This window comes from Gracilinanus agilis, chromosome 5 (genome assembly GCF_016433145.1).
Source record: "Gracilinanus agilis isolate LMUSP501 chromosome 5, AgileGrace, whole genome shotgun sequence".
Classification (NCBI taxonomy): Eukaryota; Metazoa; Chordata; class Mammalia; order Didelphimorphia; family Didelphidae; genus Gracilinanus; species Gracilinanus agilis.
This window is the reverse complement of record NC_058134.1, coordinates 307244352-307258743: the sequence shown is the minus strand read 5'-3', so window position 1 is coordinate 307258743 and position 14392 is coordinate 307244352. Positions and strand designations below refer to the sequence as shown.

The window sequence follows — 14392 nt, the reverse complement described above, 5'->3', positions numbered from 1 at the left end:
CCAGAGCTAAGTGATGAGCGGACCACCGTGCAGGAGGGACTCTGTTCTGAGGCTTTTCCTGAGCTGCCCTGGCCTCCTTCAGGGGTCTGCGCCCACACTAACGGCGTTTTCCTGGGTGTTTCTAGGAGACTCAAGAAGACGATGGAGTCAGAGTGTATCTACAATCTTCTGCAGCTCCCTGCCAACGTCGAGCCCCCCGCTGTGGAGGAATTGGAACAAGGTAGAGGTTTCATGAGATGATCCGGGCAGCAGCCTCCTGGGGTGGAGCCACTCAGCAGGATGGACTGAATGCCACGGACAGGCTCCTGGGCTAGCCGGAGGAGGGGATGCTGGAGTGCAGGCAGGAAGCCAGGCTTAGTCGGATGGGAACGCTTAGCTCAGATCTGCTCATCCCCAGTGGGCCGAACGGGGACAAACGAGGAGAAATTGCCAAGGAGCAAATTCAGGCTAGACATCAGGAAGAACTTCCTCACAATTAGAGCTGTCCAGGAGGGGAAGGAGCCATTCCTCGAAGGCATCACTGAGGCTTTTCCTGATTCTCCCCAACTGCGGGTGATGTCCCTCCTTAATTCCGTTGTAGTCACTCGTCTGGTATTTATTCTGTATTTATGCTTATAGAGGCGCATATTCTCTCCCGGGGTTTAATCAATCCATGAAATACTCATTCACCAAGCTTTTCTCATGGGCCAGACCCAGGGCATGCCAATATGAGAGATGAAATGGTCCCTGCTTTCAAGGAGTTCCCATTCTACTGGGGAAGACAGTGTGAGCCTATATACAGTTGTATGTGTGTGTTCATGCTTTCATTATTTTTATTTAGTGAAAGGTTTTGGAAGTACAAACTATTGATAAGTGAGATTGTCATAAGCACATATGGGCCAGCTGGGTCATACTTTGGATAAGGCACTGGATCTGGAGTTAGGAAAATATGAGTTCAAATCTGGCCTCTGACATTTCCTAGCTGTGTGACCCTGGGCAAGTCATTTAACTCCTATTGCCTACCACTCTTCTGCCTTGGAACCATTAGAATTGATTCTAAGACAGAAGATTAGGGAGAAAAAAAGAAAGGAAGAAAGGAAGAAAGGAAGGAAGGAAGGAAGGAGAAAGAAAGGAAAGAAGGAAGGAAAGAAAGGAAAGAAGGAAGGAAAGAAAGGAAAGAAGGAAAGAAAGGAAGGAAAGAAAGAGTGAGTCCAGGAATAGAGTTCATATTTCATCCTCTAGTTAATAGGGAGCCATTGGAATTTGTAGAGTAATGATGTGTCAAGGTAAGATCTGTGACTAAGGATAATCCCTTTGGTAGCTATTTGCAGAATGAATTGGACAGTGTAAGCTCCTTGAGGGCAGACCCTTTATTCCTGTCTTTGTCTCCCCAGGGCTTAGCCCAGTACCTGTTCCACAGGTGCTTAATAAATGCCTGTTGGGTTGATGGTTGATTGATAGTTGGCTCACCCTCCCTGGAATGAATCAAACAAAGGGTGGTTTAGGGAAGATGCCTTGGGTGGAGGTTGGCCTCAATGTCACCAGGGGTCTTTGGGCCTTTCAGATGCCGAGGTCCTGGGATGTGGGCTGTCCTAGCCCTCCTTGGGCCCATTCCAAAGCGACAACAGTGGGTTTTCATCTCCTTTCAGGCCAGGTCCTTGCAAGAGAGCCCACAGTCAGATAAAACCCCATCTTTTCCAGAGGGAGAGGAACCCAGCCCAACGTCACTCCTTGTCTTCACCTATCTGAAGGGTCGACTTGGAAAAGAGGGGAGAGATTTGGTGTAGTTGGTCCCATGGGACAGAGCTGTGAGCTAATGGACAGGAGGTAGATTTTACCCAGTTCAAGGAGAAATTCCCCCAATTTGAGAGAGACACAGAGACACAGACACAGACACAGACACAGACACACACACACACACACACACACACAGAGGGAGAGACAGAGACACACAGAGACAAAGACAGAGAGAGAGGCACAGAGACAGAGAGACAGACACAGAGAGAGATGAGAGAGATAGAAAGGAGAGAGAGAGAAAAGGAGAGGAGAAAGGAGAGGGACAAAGAAGAGAAACAAAGGAAGGAGGGGGGAGAGAGAGAGAGAAGAGAGAGAAGAGAGAGAAGAGAGAGAGAGAGAGAGAGAGAGAGAGAGAGAGAGAGAGAGAGAACATATGGTGTGAAAGCTTTGGGAAGAACCTGAGAGCCAGGAGCCTCAAGTTCTAAAGTTCTAGTCCCAGATCTGCCTCAAGCTCTCAGTCTGACCCGAAGCACATTCAACCTTTCCCCTATGGGGGCCATCCATGCAAGGAAGAGGTTGGCCCCATAGATCTCTGAGGCTCATTCCAGCTGTGGGTTTCTGGGCTCACACCTGGCAAACCCAGCTCCCCAAATCCCTGAAACTCACTGGCATTTCCCAGCCTTCCTCAAAGTTTTAATCAAGCCCAAATCTCTTGACTGTAATTGAGTTTCCACAGGCAGCTGAAGAGGCGATGCAAGTGTGAGCTAATCCTTTAAATGCGCTTTAATCAGCACAAAATGAGAATTAAACAAAGTTTTCTTAAAGGGAAAGTCCCTCAAGTCTCATTGATTTGGCCTTCACTGGAAATATTCTTATCAAACAGCAAGTTTCCTTCTTGCTTGCATTTCCAGGCAACAAAATCCACACTCTAATGGGAAAGCCTAGCTCTGCAGGGCTAGCAGGGAAGGTCTGAAAGCCTTAGCACCACTGCGTGTCAGAGGCAGAGTGGACCCCAGAACATAGAACAGGAGTGTCAGAGCTGTGAGGGGCCTTAGAACAAAGGGTATCAGAGCTGGGAGGGGCTTTGAACAGGGGGTGTCAGAGCTGGAATGTACCACAGAACAGGATGTGCCAGTCTGGCGTAACATTTTCTTGATAAACCTCTGCCTCTCCCCAACGATGCCCCCTTTCCTCACTTGGCAAAGCAGATAGAACACTGAGCCCAGAGAGGGAATACTTGGCTCTGAGTCCTACAAGTCACCCTGAGCAAGTCACTTGACCTTTTCAAGCCCAGGTTTCCTTGTCCCTACTTGTAGTACCTGCCCGAGGTGTTTTGTGAGGGCTCAACGGGCACATGATTTTGAGTTATTGTGATTTGCATTTGAATGTGGTGCTGAGCTATGCCCAGGCTTCCTCTCTGCATCTTTCACAGACCAAAGACCCTGCAGTACTCACTTCTTCCTGAGGTTCCCATCAGCTCTTCTTGAACAATCATTTCCTCTCTTGGCCAGAATCAGGTCCAGAATGATGGTCCCCTTCATCACTTCCTCCATCCATCCTGCTTCTGACCCAGGGAGATCTCCAGCCCATCTGTGGGAATAGGGGAAAGGGACAGGACCTGGGTACTCCCACATGAGGAAACTCCTTCTCCTGATGCAGGCCGACCCTTTCTCTGTGGCTTCTTGTTTTAGAGAGGAGCCAGGGTCCCGAGGAATTGTGGCCTGCCAGGAGGCATAGCAAGCAGGTATCAGAGGTGGGCTTTGAGCCCCAGTCTTCTTGACTCTGAGCCATCTCTCCAGCCATGATGCCCTCCCTGCTGCCTCAGTAGATCTAGAACTGGCCAGTACCTTAGAGGGCAAACCAGACCGGACTCCTCTCACACATAGCATTTCTTCTACCATCTCCCTTGTGTGCTGGCTATCACACACACTGGAATGCCTGCCCTTCCTACCTGGTCTCATTCCACCCTTCTGGTCCTTCAGCCTTCAATGCCTAGTCTTGGCCCCACCTTCTCTGTCATTGTAGAAAAGGAGCCCCACAGGGCTGGAGAGTGACTTAGAAAACCACAAATTCATGTTATTTATGTCATATTGTATTTTTTATTGATTTTATTCAATATTTGACCCAATTTGGAGCCCCAAGTTTGACACCCCTGTTCCACTTGACTTCTTTCTGGATTCCCCTAACTGCAAATGCCCTCCCTCCCAAACAACCTCTGTCCTACTACCTTGTACTGATTTGTATTTATTCTGAATATAAATACTTGTCATCTCCCTTGTTCAGGCAGCTAGGGGAAGCAGTGGATAGAGCACCAGCCCTGGAGTCAGGAAGATTTAAATTAAAATCTGACTTCAGACATTTACAAGCTGTGTGACCCTGGACAAGTCATGTAACCTTGTTGGCCACAGTTTCCTCATCCGTAAAATGAGCTGAAGAAGGAAATGGCAAACCGCTCCAGTATTTCTGCCGAGAAAACTCCAAATGGGGTCATGAAGAGTCAGACACAACTGAAAAGCCATGACAGGGTCTCCTTTGTTAGAATGTAAACTCTCTGAGGGCAGGGACTGCTTTATTTGTATCCAGAGTGCCTAGAATTATGCCTGGCATGTAGGAGATGCCTAAAAAATGCCTACAGGGGCAGCTGGGTAGCTCAGTGGATTGAGAGAGCCCTAGAGATGGGAGGTCCTAGGTTCAAATCCAGCCTCAGACACTTCCCAGCTGTGTGACCCTGGGCAAGTCTCTTGGCCCCCATTGCCTACCCTTAGCACTCTTCCACCTAGGAGCCAATACATAGAAGTTAAGGGTTTAAAAAAAAATTTTTTTTTAAAAAATGCCTACAGATGGATCTGGTCCTAACCTCTCACTTTACACAAGAGGAAATGGGCACAGAGGCAAAGCGAGGGGTCTGAGGTCCCCACAGATTTTGGTGAGTTCAGCACTTAGGACTCCAAGGTCAGCCCTGTAAGCAAATATGGCACCGTGGCTCCTCCTTGTCAGTCTTCAGCCTCAAAATGCTTCATTGTGAAGAGCTGACTCAGGGGAATGGGACAAGTCTTCTGGTTTCCTCCTCTTACCCTTCTGTGCCCATTGTTGTGAGGAAGATAAGATTAGTTATTGATTAGGTATTAAGATGTAACTAGCCGGAAGGAGCTGGAGCTGGGAATTCCAGGATGGAATGAAGGAGCAGGAAGAAGTGTGAATGCCCTGAGAGAGGACTCCATTAGTGGTGGGCAAAACCTGTTGCCAGCCTGGGAGATCTCAGAGCAAAGGACACCCTGCTTCCTGATTTTCCCCTGGGATCCTGACTGGTGGCATCTAGCAAAGAGAGAAGATCAACAGTCCTGTGCCAAGGAAGAGGAGAAAGCTTGAGATCTGGTGGACAGCGTTTCAAGCAAACCCTCCCTACTTGGTACCTGAGACCACCTTGGCTCTTGGCATCCAGAGGTCATCAGTGGATTGCAGTGAGAAACCCAAAGCCACAAAGGCCCCAGCTGAGCTGCTCAAGCCTGGCAGGTTCCAGGTCTGAGGCAGTCACCCAGAGCCTCCACTGCTCTTTGGGCCCTGTCAGTTTAGATGACTAAGTGTAGAAATAAGTTCTTTCCTTTCCCTGTGGGTTATGTCATTAGATTTAAGGTTTTAGAGTAGATATTCCTGTCCCACCTTTTAGTTGTTCATAATTAAACCCAGTTATATCCTGTTACCTTGTCTTTGGATTCAAAGCCTCTGGCCCAGGGTGACAGTTGGACAACTATCCCTTTGTCAGTTAGGAGCAGCTTGGCTGTTCTGATCCCCATGTTCAGGTCTAGTCTCTCATAAACCCCAGTGTTTGTACCCACAATCACCTAGTTTTATTTAATATCCCTGGTGACCCCCATTACCTTTACTTATATTTCCCACACCAGGATGGTTTGGGAAGCTTTCGGGGCTGTGTTCATGATTTGTTATGACCAAAGGTCCCCCTTTTAGGCTGTTTTCCATCATGTAAAAGTCCATCCCCATCTTGGCTTACAAATGAAAATCAGACATGCCTGCGTTCCTGAGGAGTTCAGGGACTTGCCCAAGGTCACATGGAGAGTTAGTGGCAGAGATGGCCCCCAGCATCTACCACATCTAATGGGTATTGCTCTTTATAGGAGAGAAGAAGAAGTATTTACAGCCCGATTCTCGAAAGAACCCCAAATTCCAAGAGCTACAAAAGGTACCGTTTATTGTCTCTTATTTGCTTTCCCCCCACCAGAGCTGGAAGCATGGGGTGTAAGAATCAGGGAGGGCTTCTATGGAGGAGATAGAGCTTGTCTCAGATCCTGGTGCATGGATCGCCTTATGTAGCTCCTTCTCAAATATCCCCTTTGCCAGCCTGCCACAGCGGCTCAAATGCGTCATGTAACATCCCTGACAGGCAGTCATCCACCTTCTGCTTGGACACTTCCAGTAATGGGGAACTCACGTCTGAGATTCTGTTTTGGATTTAAACATTTAAAGCTACAGATAGATCCAATGATGTGGGTCACACCTCAGAGTCTGGGAATTCAAGGTCCAAAGTTCTCTCGCCACTGGAGAGAACATGTCAGGAGGTTCCCCAAGCCCAAGCCCATAAAAAGGAGGGAGGCAGCTGGAGGCCAATGTGCAGATCACAGCGTGGCCACCTCTCCAGTGTCTTGGGCACGGGAGGGGAGCAGGGGGATGGGGAATCCTGGAGAGAACAAGATCCAGAAGAACATCTCTGCCTTGCGCTTGGCCTACATTGGAAATTTCCTCTCTGCTTTTGGAGTGAAGCGAGGCCCTCCGCCTTCTGTGGGAACAGAAGGATGTTTACATGGCGGAGCTGGGAAGAGCCTTGGTTTCCTGAGCCAATGAAGCCTCAAGGGTGGCTCAGCCCTAGTGGGGTAACCTGGGAAGAGCCCCCCCAGCCTAGGCGGCAGGGGCTGCCTTGCTAAAGACGGCAGGGATCATTCCCCCATTTTACAGATCTAGCCCGTCCCAGGGGAGTTCATGGCTGCCATTCTTTGCCTCCATGATCTCAGGAGAGTGGGACCAGCGCGCCGGCTGGGGAAGTCTGGAGGGAGCGTGGGCCGGGGCTAACCAAGGCGTAATTAAGTGGAGTTAACCGGAGCCGGGCCTCGGCTCATTTGTATTTATTTAGCTGTTTGACCAATTACGCCTAGTACATTTCTGTAGACATTTTCCGTGGTTCTGGAACCCAGATGGCCCCCCCTCCTTCTTCTCCCCCTCCCTCGGAACCGGCAGGCAATTCCATCTGGGTTCTACAGGTATTGTCTGAGAAGGGCCCAAACCTGATGATCTTCCCAGCTGGGTTCTAGGCCACAAGCCCCTGCGGGACTCTGGGAGATTTTGTCTTAGCCGGGGGAAGGCCGGAGGAGCTCAAAGACCCCCTTCAGGCAGCCACCTGACAGGCAGGCAAAGGAATGAGTTCCTGAACGCATGAATTTAATCATGCTACGCCGATCCTGTGCCCCGTTGGCTGGCGATAACAATTATTCTCTAGTCTATGCCACGGTGCTCCCAGCCTCACTCCCCACGAATCACGTCCTAAAAATGGGCCGAATAATCTTTGTGTAGCGTGCGAGTTCCCGCTCCAACCCGCTCTTTCTGCCCTTCCGAGGCCCATTAGACCCAGGAAGTCGGTGGGCGGAGCCTTTCTGGCTTCCGGGATGGGGAATGTTGGGCGGGCCCTGACTGGGCTCCTGGCGCTTCTGAGGTCAGGGCTGTCCTGGCTGGCTCCCACGGTGGGGCCTCGTGGGCTGCCCTGAGGATGGTAAAGGCGCTGCCCTCCTCACTGGCCCTATTTGCCCGCAGAGGCTTTTGGGAAAGAGAATCGTGGAAGAAGCATGGAGGCCACCATCGGCCATTTTGTTTCAGCATCCGAGTTCGGGTCTGCTCTGAGGTTTACATAGAGAGATTGAACCCTGGAAGAGTCAGTCAGGCGGGCTGGGGAGACCTCAGGACTCCGCCTTGGGAGACTTGAGTTTGAATCCTGGTGCCCTCCTCCACCCCAGTCACTGCATCTCATTCTGCTGAATTGTTCCTTCGAGGAGACCTCCGAATCCGAGAGTGTGGGAGACTCGGAGGATTGAGAGGACCCCTAGGAAGAGGGACCGTCAGGGTTGGGGGGCCCCTAGAATAGGGGGTGTCAGAGGTGGGAGGAGCCTAGAAGGGGTGGAGTGTGTGTGTGTGTGTATCAGAAGTGGGAAGAGTCTAGAACAGGGGATGTCAGGGCTGGGAGGAGCCTAGAAGGGGTGGAGTGAGTGAGTGAGAGTGTGTGTGTGTGTGTGTATGAGAGAGGTGGGAAGAGTCTAGAACAGTAGGTGTCAGAGGTGGGAGGGGGCTTAGAACAAGGGGTGCCTGGGCTGGGAGGAGCCTAGAAGGGAGTGGAGTGTGTGTGTCAGGTGGGAGGAGCCTAGAAAGGGGTGGAGTGTGTATCAGAAGTGGGAAGAGTCTAGAACAGGGGATGTCAGGGCTGGGAGTAGCCTAGAACAGGGGATGTCAGAGGTGGGAGTAGCCTAGAACAGGGGATGTCAGAGGTGGGAGGAGCCTAGAAGGGGTGGTGTGTGTGTCAGAGGTGGGAAGAGTCTAGAACAGGGGGTACAAAAGGTGGGCGGAGCCTAGAACAAGAAGTGCCAGGGCTGGGAGGAGCCTAAAACCCGGTGGAGGGGTGGGGGGGACTTTAGATACCTCCTAATCTAACTCAGGATTACAAAGGAGGAAGGGTAGCTAGATGGCTCAGTGGATGGAGAGCCAGGCCTGCAGATGGGAGGTCCTGGGTTCAAATCTGACCTCAGACACATCTTAGCGGTGTGACCCTGGGCCAATCATTTAACCCCATTGCCTAGCATCTTCTGCCTCGGAACCTTGATTTTCAGAGAGAAGGCAAAGGATTAATAAAAGGACCCAGGAGGAAAGGGAGGTGTAGGCTTTCCCCCAGGGTCTCACTCTAGTCGGTACAGGGCAGAGGCAGGCACTGGCTAATGTGTGCCATCACTCCCTGGGCTCGCCGGTAACAACAAAACCAGTAATACTGATACTAAACCTGACAGCACTTTCTATCCATGTTCCTCTTGGATCTTTGCAACAGTCCTGAGAAGCAGCCACTGCAGACGTTATTCCTAGTTTACAGCCGAAGATCCTAGACTTGGGAGGCCTCTCAAGTCCAATTTCAAGGTTTTATGGAGTATTTTAAGGCTTCAAAGTATTTTACAGCTATGAACACATTTGAACAGTCACCCTGGGAGGTAATGCTGTTATTATCCCCATTTTGCAGATGGTGAAACTGAGGCTAGGAGAAGTTAAGTGACTTCTCCAGGGACACTCAGCTAGCAAATATCTGAAGAGGGTTTGCACTCTGGTCTTCCTGCTTCTGGAGTCTTATATTCTAGCCACTGTGCCAGCAGACATTCCTCTGGAAGTCTGGTCTTTCCAATCTCTTACTGTCTTTGGAATGATTTGGGGCTCAATGGGACCATCTGGAGACCCCAACGCTGACCAGGAATCCTCCATGACTCCCTGGGCTCTTTCTCTGGCCAGTACTGGCAGGGCTCCTCAGTGCTGCACGAGGTCTCAGAGGTAGTGAAGTATGGCCTCCCCCCCTTCCCTAATCCCCAACCGGTCATCTAGCCTGAACTCGGACCCTTCTAGAGATGGGGCGCTCCCTTGTTGTCCCAGTCCCCCCTCCCCCTTTGTTTTGGGCCTGAGGCTGCCCGCCTGTAGCGTTTCCCCATCTGTGGCCTTGCCTCCCCGTGCAAAGGTGAGGATGGTTACCAGGGAGAGCCGCGGATGAGTCACGGCTCCACTCATGAATTCTTTCTGGTGGTCAGATTGGCTGAAGTGGCCATGCCGGGTGGGAGGCCCCCCTTTCCCCGGTCTTGGTCCTGAAGTCCCCAGAGCTTCCCTCCTCATCTCCAGTCTCCCTCTTCCCATTCCCTCAGCTGTAAGCCATGGCTAGGAGCAGCCATTCCATCTTGGGGTTGGTCTTCCCCAAGCCCCTTCTTTTCCTCAGTTTACCCCGAGAACGGGCACGTTCTCCCATCATGTGGGCAAAGGAGTCCCCGGAGATGCTGCAGAATCCCGAATGGAACAAAACTAAACAAAACAAATATTAGAGAAATCAAACAAACAAACAAATAGGAAGAACCAAAATCCTCCCAAGTTGTCCTGGGAAAAATCACTCCCCGTCACTTGGATAGCTTGGGGCCGAGCCAGCCTCGATCTCATCTCGGGGCCGATTCCCGAGTCTCTGAGGAAGGCCCGAGGTTCTCCTCCCAGCGCTCAGCTTGGCCCTGGGCAGAGGCTTCAGAAATGCTTTGTGACTGCCTGCCCGACTTTGCCAGGAGTCCTCCCTCTCCTGGAACCCCAGAGAGTTCCTTAGGTTCAGAGCAGGCTCCCCGGCGGCTCCTTTTCTCACCAAGCCTGCCATGTGGGGATCCCTTCTGCTACCAGCAGGAGAAAGGCCAGATTTCCCTGGTTTTTCGTCCTCGGCTGTCCTTCCACCTGTTCTCACATCCTCGGGGGTGTAAGAGGGAAATTTAGGTATTTCATAGATATGTATTTAAAACATGGCCGCCAGGAATCGACCATTCAGATCGATTCCGTAATTAAATCAGACCCAAGTCAGCATCGGGTTAAGGCAGTTTATTTACAACTAGGAGGTAAAGGTATGGGAATAAAGAGAAAGGGTTAAAAGGCTAAATAAATCAGGCTGCAAGCCACAAGGCCTAGCAACCAGATAGGCTGGTGCCTGCTTAAGGCAGAGTTTAGAAGCGGCCCAGGAAGTCAGCCTAACTTAGCCATGTGATCATTCAGAGTAGAAGCTGCCTGAGGTCTCCACAGCACCAAGTTCAAAGCAGGAACTGCCCAACAGGAAGTAACTAACTAACTTAAAGAGATCGTGTCTTTCCTCGCTTCCTGTGGGTCCACCTCTAATTCAAGTGGACAAATGGCAGCCTCTGCACTGATTTGTTACTTATTGTCACGTGCGGGTAACTCGTCCCCCCTCCCCATTAAGGGAGGTGAGAGTGACATCATTTCTATGCCTAGGATGAGTAGAGTTTTGACTATGAATCGCTAGAGTTAATTCCATTACACAGGGGGCCACAGTGTTATCCGAAGAGCTCCTGACCTGGAGCCATGCAGTGTCCCCGGAACCACTGCTGTCTAGACTAGACGAGGGAAGGAAGGGCCGCGTCCGCGTCCTGGCCCTTAGCTGGGGCTCTGCCTGAAGCGGCTGCTTCACAAATGTTTGTCTTCTGTGTCTTCGTCGTCGCCGAGTTTGCCAGGAAAGCTCGATGGTGGGCGGCTGGCCTGAAGGATTTAGCATCAGATGGAGCAGCCCTTGGGTAGCCTTTGAGAACCATGTGGGCACCTACTTCTCGGGGGATGGAGTCCTTCCCTCGAAGTACTCACGTAGTACACTGAGGTTCTCGTGCTGCTAATAATGGGTTCCTTGCACATCTCTCGCCTCTTTGGATCTCAGTTTCTCTCTCTGAATGAATGGATCCTGTGACAAAGAGCTCACTGTGCACCAATCCCAGAGACAGAAACAGAACAAAGAAGACACTCTGTGCCCGGAAGGAGTTCATCCTCTAACGGGGGAAGGAGGATTTCCTTTCAGGGTGGAGAGGAGAGAGGGGTCCAGCTCTAGGGAAGATATTAAAGCCAGGAGTCCTTGAGTTGTGTCTAGCACCTGCCCCGTGGGAGCAAAGAGGAGCGGACCTCTAGGTCAGAGTGGACCAGAGCCTCTAGGCTCCCTCTGGCCGGGCTCAGGACAAGAGGGTCAGGGTCTGCCTGGGAGGGGAGAAGGGGAAAAAGACCCTGGAAGGACACTTGAGGAGGGCTCTGGGGAAGGGCCAGCTCCTGTTGGTATCCTCCAGATGCCCCCATGGGGTCACGGTGTAAGTTACTGCCTCCTCCTCTTGGGGAGGGCCGGACTACCAGGTCCTTTCTGGCATTAACACACAGTCCTCCTGCTTGCTGTGCCTGGCAGGTCTTGATGGAGTGGATCAATGGCACCCTTTTCCGGGAACATATAGTCGTCCAGAACCTGGAGGAAGACCTATTCGATGGGCTCATTCTGCATCATCTCCTGCGTAAGTACCGCTGAAGGCATCAGTCTGGGCTTTGGTAGAGCAGGAGGGAACAGCGGAGGTCACTGGGTCCAGCCTCTTCTTCCTAGATGAGGAGGCAGAGGCTGAGAAGTGGGCGCTCACTAGGTGGTTAGGAAGATGCCGTAGGATGGATGAAAAATCTGGATGGATTTCAAACCTGACTCTGTCCCTTCCAGCCTTGAGATCTTGGACAAGTCCCATCCCTTTTGTGGGCTCAAAGGGCCCTAGAACTAGAGATGGGAAGCATGCCTGAGGCCATTTGGTCCAACCCCCTGGGAGTAAAATTGTAGCCCAAGTTCTCCTACCCTAGAGCCAGTGCTTTCCCCACTACATGTTGCTGCCTCGTTCCTCAGTGTCGTCCTTTGTAAAATGAGGGTTCTCGAGCTCTGAGTTTTCTCTGAGGGCTGGATCTCTGGTCCTGGGACTCCCCCAAGCTCCCACAATTACTTAGTGGCAGAGCTGGGTCTAGAACCCGGGTCTCTGGAGTTCTGGCCCCCTCACCACGCACTGATCCTTCTCTGATGACTAAGAAGCGATCTGCGTGCCGGGGCTTGTTGGAGGCTTTCCAGGAAGGGATCACCCCTGAGATGTGGTGGGCAGTCCTGAGGGGCTCGGGCGCCGGATTGCGGTGGGGGAGTGCCGTCTGCATTTATTGGTTTCCTGGCAGTGATGGGCCTGGGGAGGGAAGAGCAGAATCACAAGGAGTCAGAGCTGGAGCCACTGAGGCCGACCTTTAAGGAAAGTAGCTCATTCAACAAATGATCATCTCGTTTCTCCTTGAATACCTCCAGAGTGGAGGAGCTCACTACCTTGCTAAGCAGGGAGGACTGAAACAAGGGTCATCCAGCCCTGTTTTTGAACAAAGTATCCGAGCCTTTTATATATGCTGGCCAGGAATTCAGCTCGGATTGGTCTATGTTCTGAGGCCCCCCCTGCGCTGGCATTCCGGGTTCCACGATCCCTCCAGCCCTGACTGTCCAGGAGCTTGTTTCGGTGCCCGAGAGAGAGATGAAGCGCGTCTCCTCCCTCTCCTCACTCGTTCCCTCCTTCTTTCTTGGACGCCTTCAGAGAAGCTGGCAGCCATCACGCTGGAGGTTGAGGAGATCGCCCTGACGGCCAGCAGCCAGAAGCGGAAGGTCTCTCTCGTGCTGGATGCCCTGAGCCGCTGTTTGCAGCTGGAGGAGAGCTCGGCCAAGTGGAGTGTGGAGAGTAGGTGCTTCTGGGCTGCAGCGGACCCCGCCTGGGTCCCCGAGCTGCACAGAGGCCCGCGTTCCCCTTTTAAAGCGGGCTGGCACTTCGCCGGTGCTGAGACGGGCCACGTGTCTGTGACTCGGCCCTGAACCGAGACGGCGAGAGCTCTCGCTGAGGCCCCCAAAGCTCCCGTGTCTTCAGCCTTGCCCCAAAGGGCCTTCCTCCGGGAAAGGGGCAGAGGGGAGCCCGATGGTGTCGCTCCTTGTTTTCGACACGGAGGGGCCTGCTTTGAACCCTGGATTACACCACATGGGCCGCCGGCAAAGGTCTCCGTCTCCTTCTGCCTTTTAACTGACCGTGGCTCGGACTCGAGAGCCATCCCCAGCCTGCTCTCCCTCCTCTGGGTGCCCTCTTCAGCTTCAGGGCCCAGAACAGAGCACCGACCTCCAGTGCAGAAGGACCCACCATTTACTGGGCCGGGGACGATCTGCCCCTTTTAGTGCAGGCCGAGGTGCCATCGTGGCTTTGATGGAATCTTCACTGACTCAGATTGGTCTTGTGAGCCACTGAGACCCCCAGCTTTTCTCCCCCTCTACCTCTCAGCTTAAAAAAATAAACCCTTCCCTTTTATCTTAGAATCAATACTGTGAATTGATTCATGGCAAGCAGTAAGGACTAGGCAAAGGGGGTGAAGTGACTACCCAGGGTCACAGAGCTAGGACGTGTCTAAGGTCAGATTTGAACCCAGGACCTCCCATCTTTAGGCCTGCCTCTCGGACCATTGAGCTCCCCAGCTGCCCTGCTCCAAGTCTTTTTTTAAACTGTGGCCCACCCGCGGCCCTAATGTTATTCTGTTCCACTTCGTCAGGCATCTTCAATAAGGACTTGCTGGCCACTCTCCATCTTCTGGTGGCCATGGCGAAGCACTTCCAGGCGGACCTGGCCCTCCCTGCAGACGTCCAAGTGGAAGTCCTGACGATCGAGGTACTCGGATCCCGCTTGGGGCGCTGCTCCCTCGGCCGCCTTACTCGGTCATGTGCCTGCCGGCCTGTCCCAGGCTGCCCCAGTGGCGCGTCTGCCTCGTACCTCCCTTTGTCACCTGGAGCCAGCAGGCGTGGGCTCAGATCCTCGCTCTTCCACCTGGCTCATGTCAGGCCCTCCCTCATGTGTAAAGAGGCAGAGCTGGGCTCTACGGCTCTTAGGGTCAGCTCCAGGTCTGTGGTCTTTTGGGGGCCTCTGTTTCTTCTTCTAGCGCTGGCCATCTAGCCCACCTCAGCTTTTACAGATGAGGAAACTGAGGCCTGGCAATGAGATGACCTGCCTACGGACACCCGGAAGGTGGCTGAGCCGGGATTTGAACTCCGTGC

The 14392-nt window shown here is 52.3% G+C and overlaps 1 protein-coding gene across 4 annotated transcripts in view; it reads left to right on the top strand.

Annotated features, from left to right (window-relative positions):
• The window catches only part of PARVG (parvin gamma), a 39319-nt gene that overhangs the window by 9491 nt on the left and 15436 nt on the right, over window positions 1–14392 (top strand). For 3 of the 4 annotated variants that reach the window (XM_044679597.1, XM_044679596.1, XM_044679595.1), the window contains exons 2-6: window positions 126–220; window positions 5850–5914; window positions 11714–11816; window positions 12903–13043; window positions 13894–14009. In XM_044679597.1, the coding sequence (XP_044535532.1) occupies window positions 142–220; window positions 5850–5914; window positions 11714–11816; window positions 12903–13043; window positions 13894–14009 (504 nt within the window). In that variant the 5' untranslated portion in view covers window positions 126–141. The remainder of the gene's footprint in view (window positions 1–125; window positions 221–5849; window positions 5915–11713; window positions 11817–12902; window positions 13044–13893; window positions 14010–14392) is intronic. The other variant, XM_044679598.1, reaches the window with a different exon arrangement.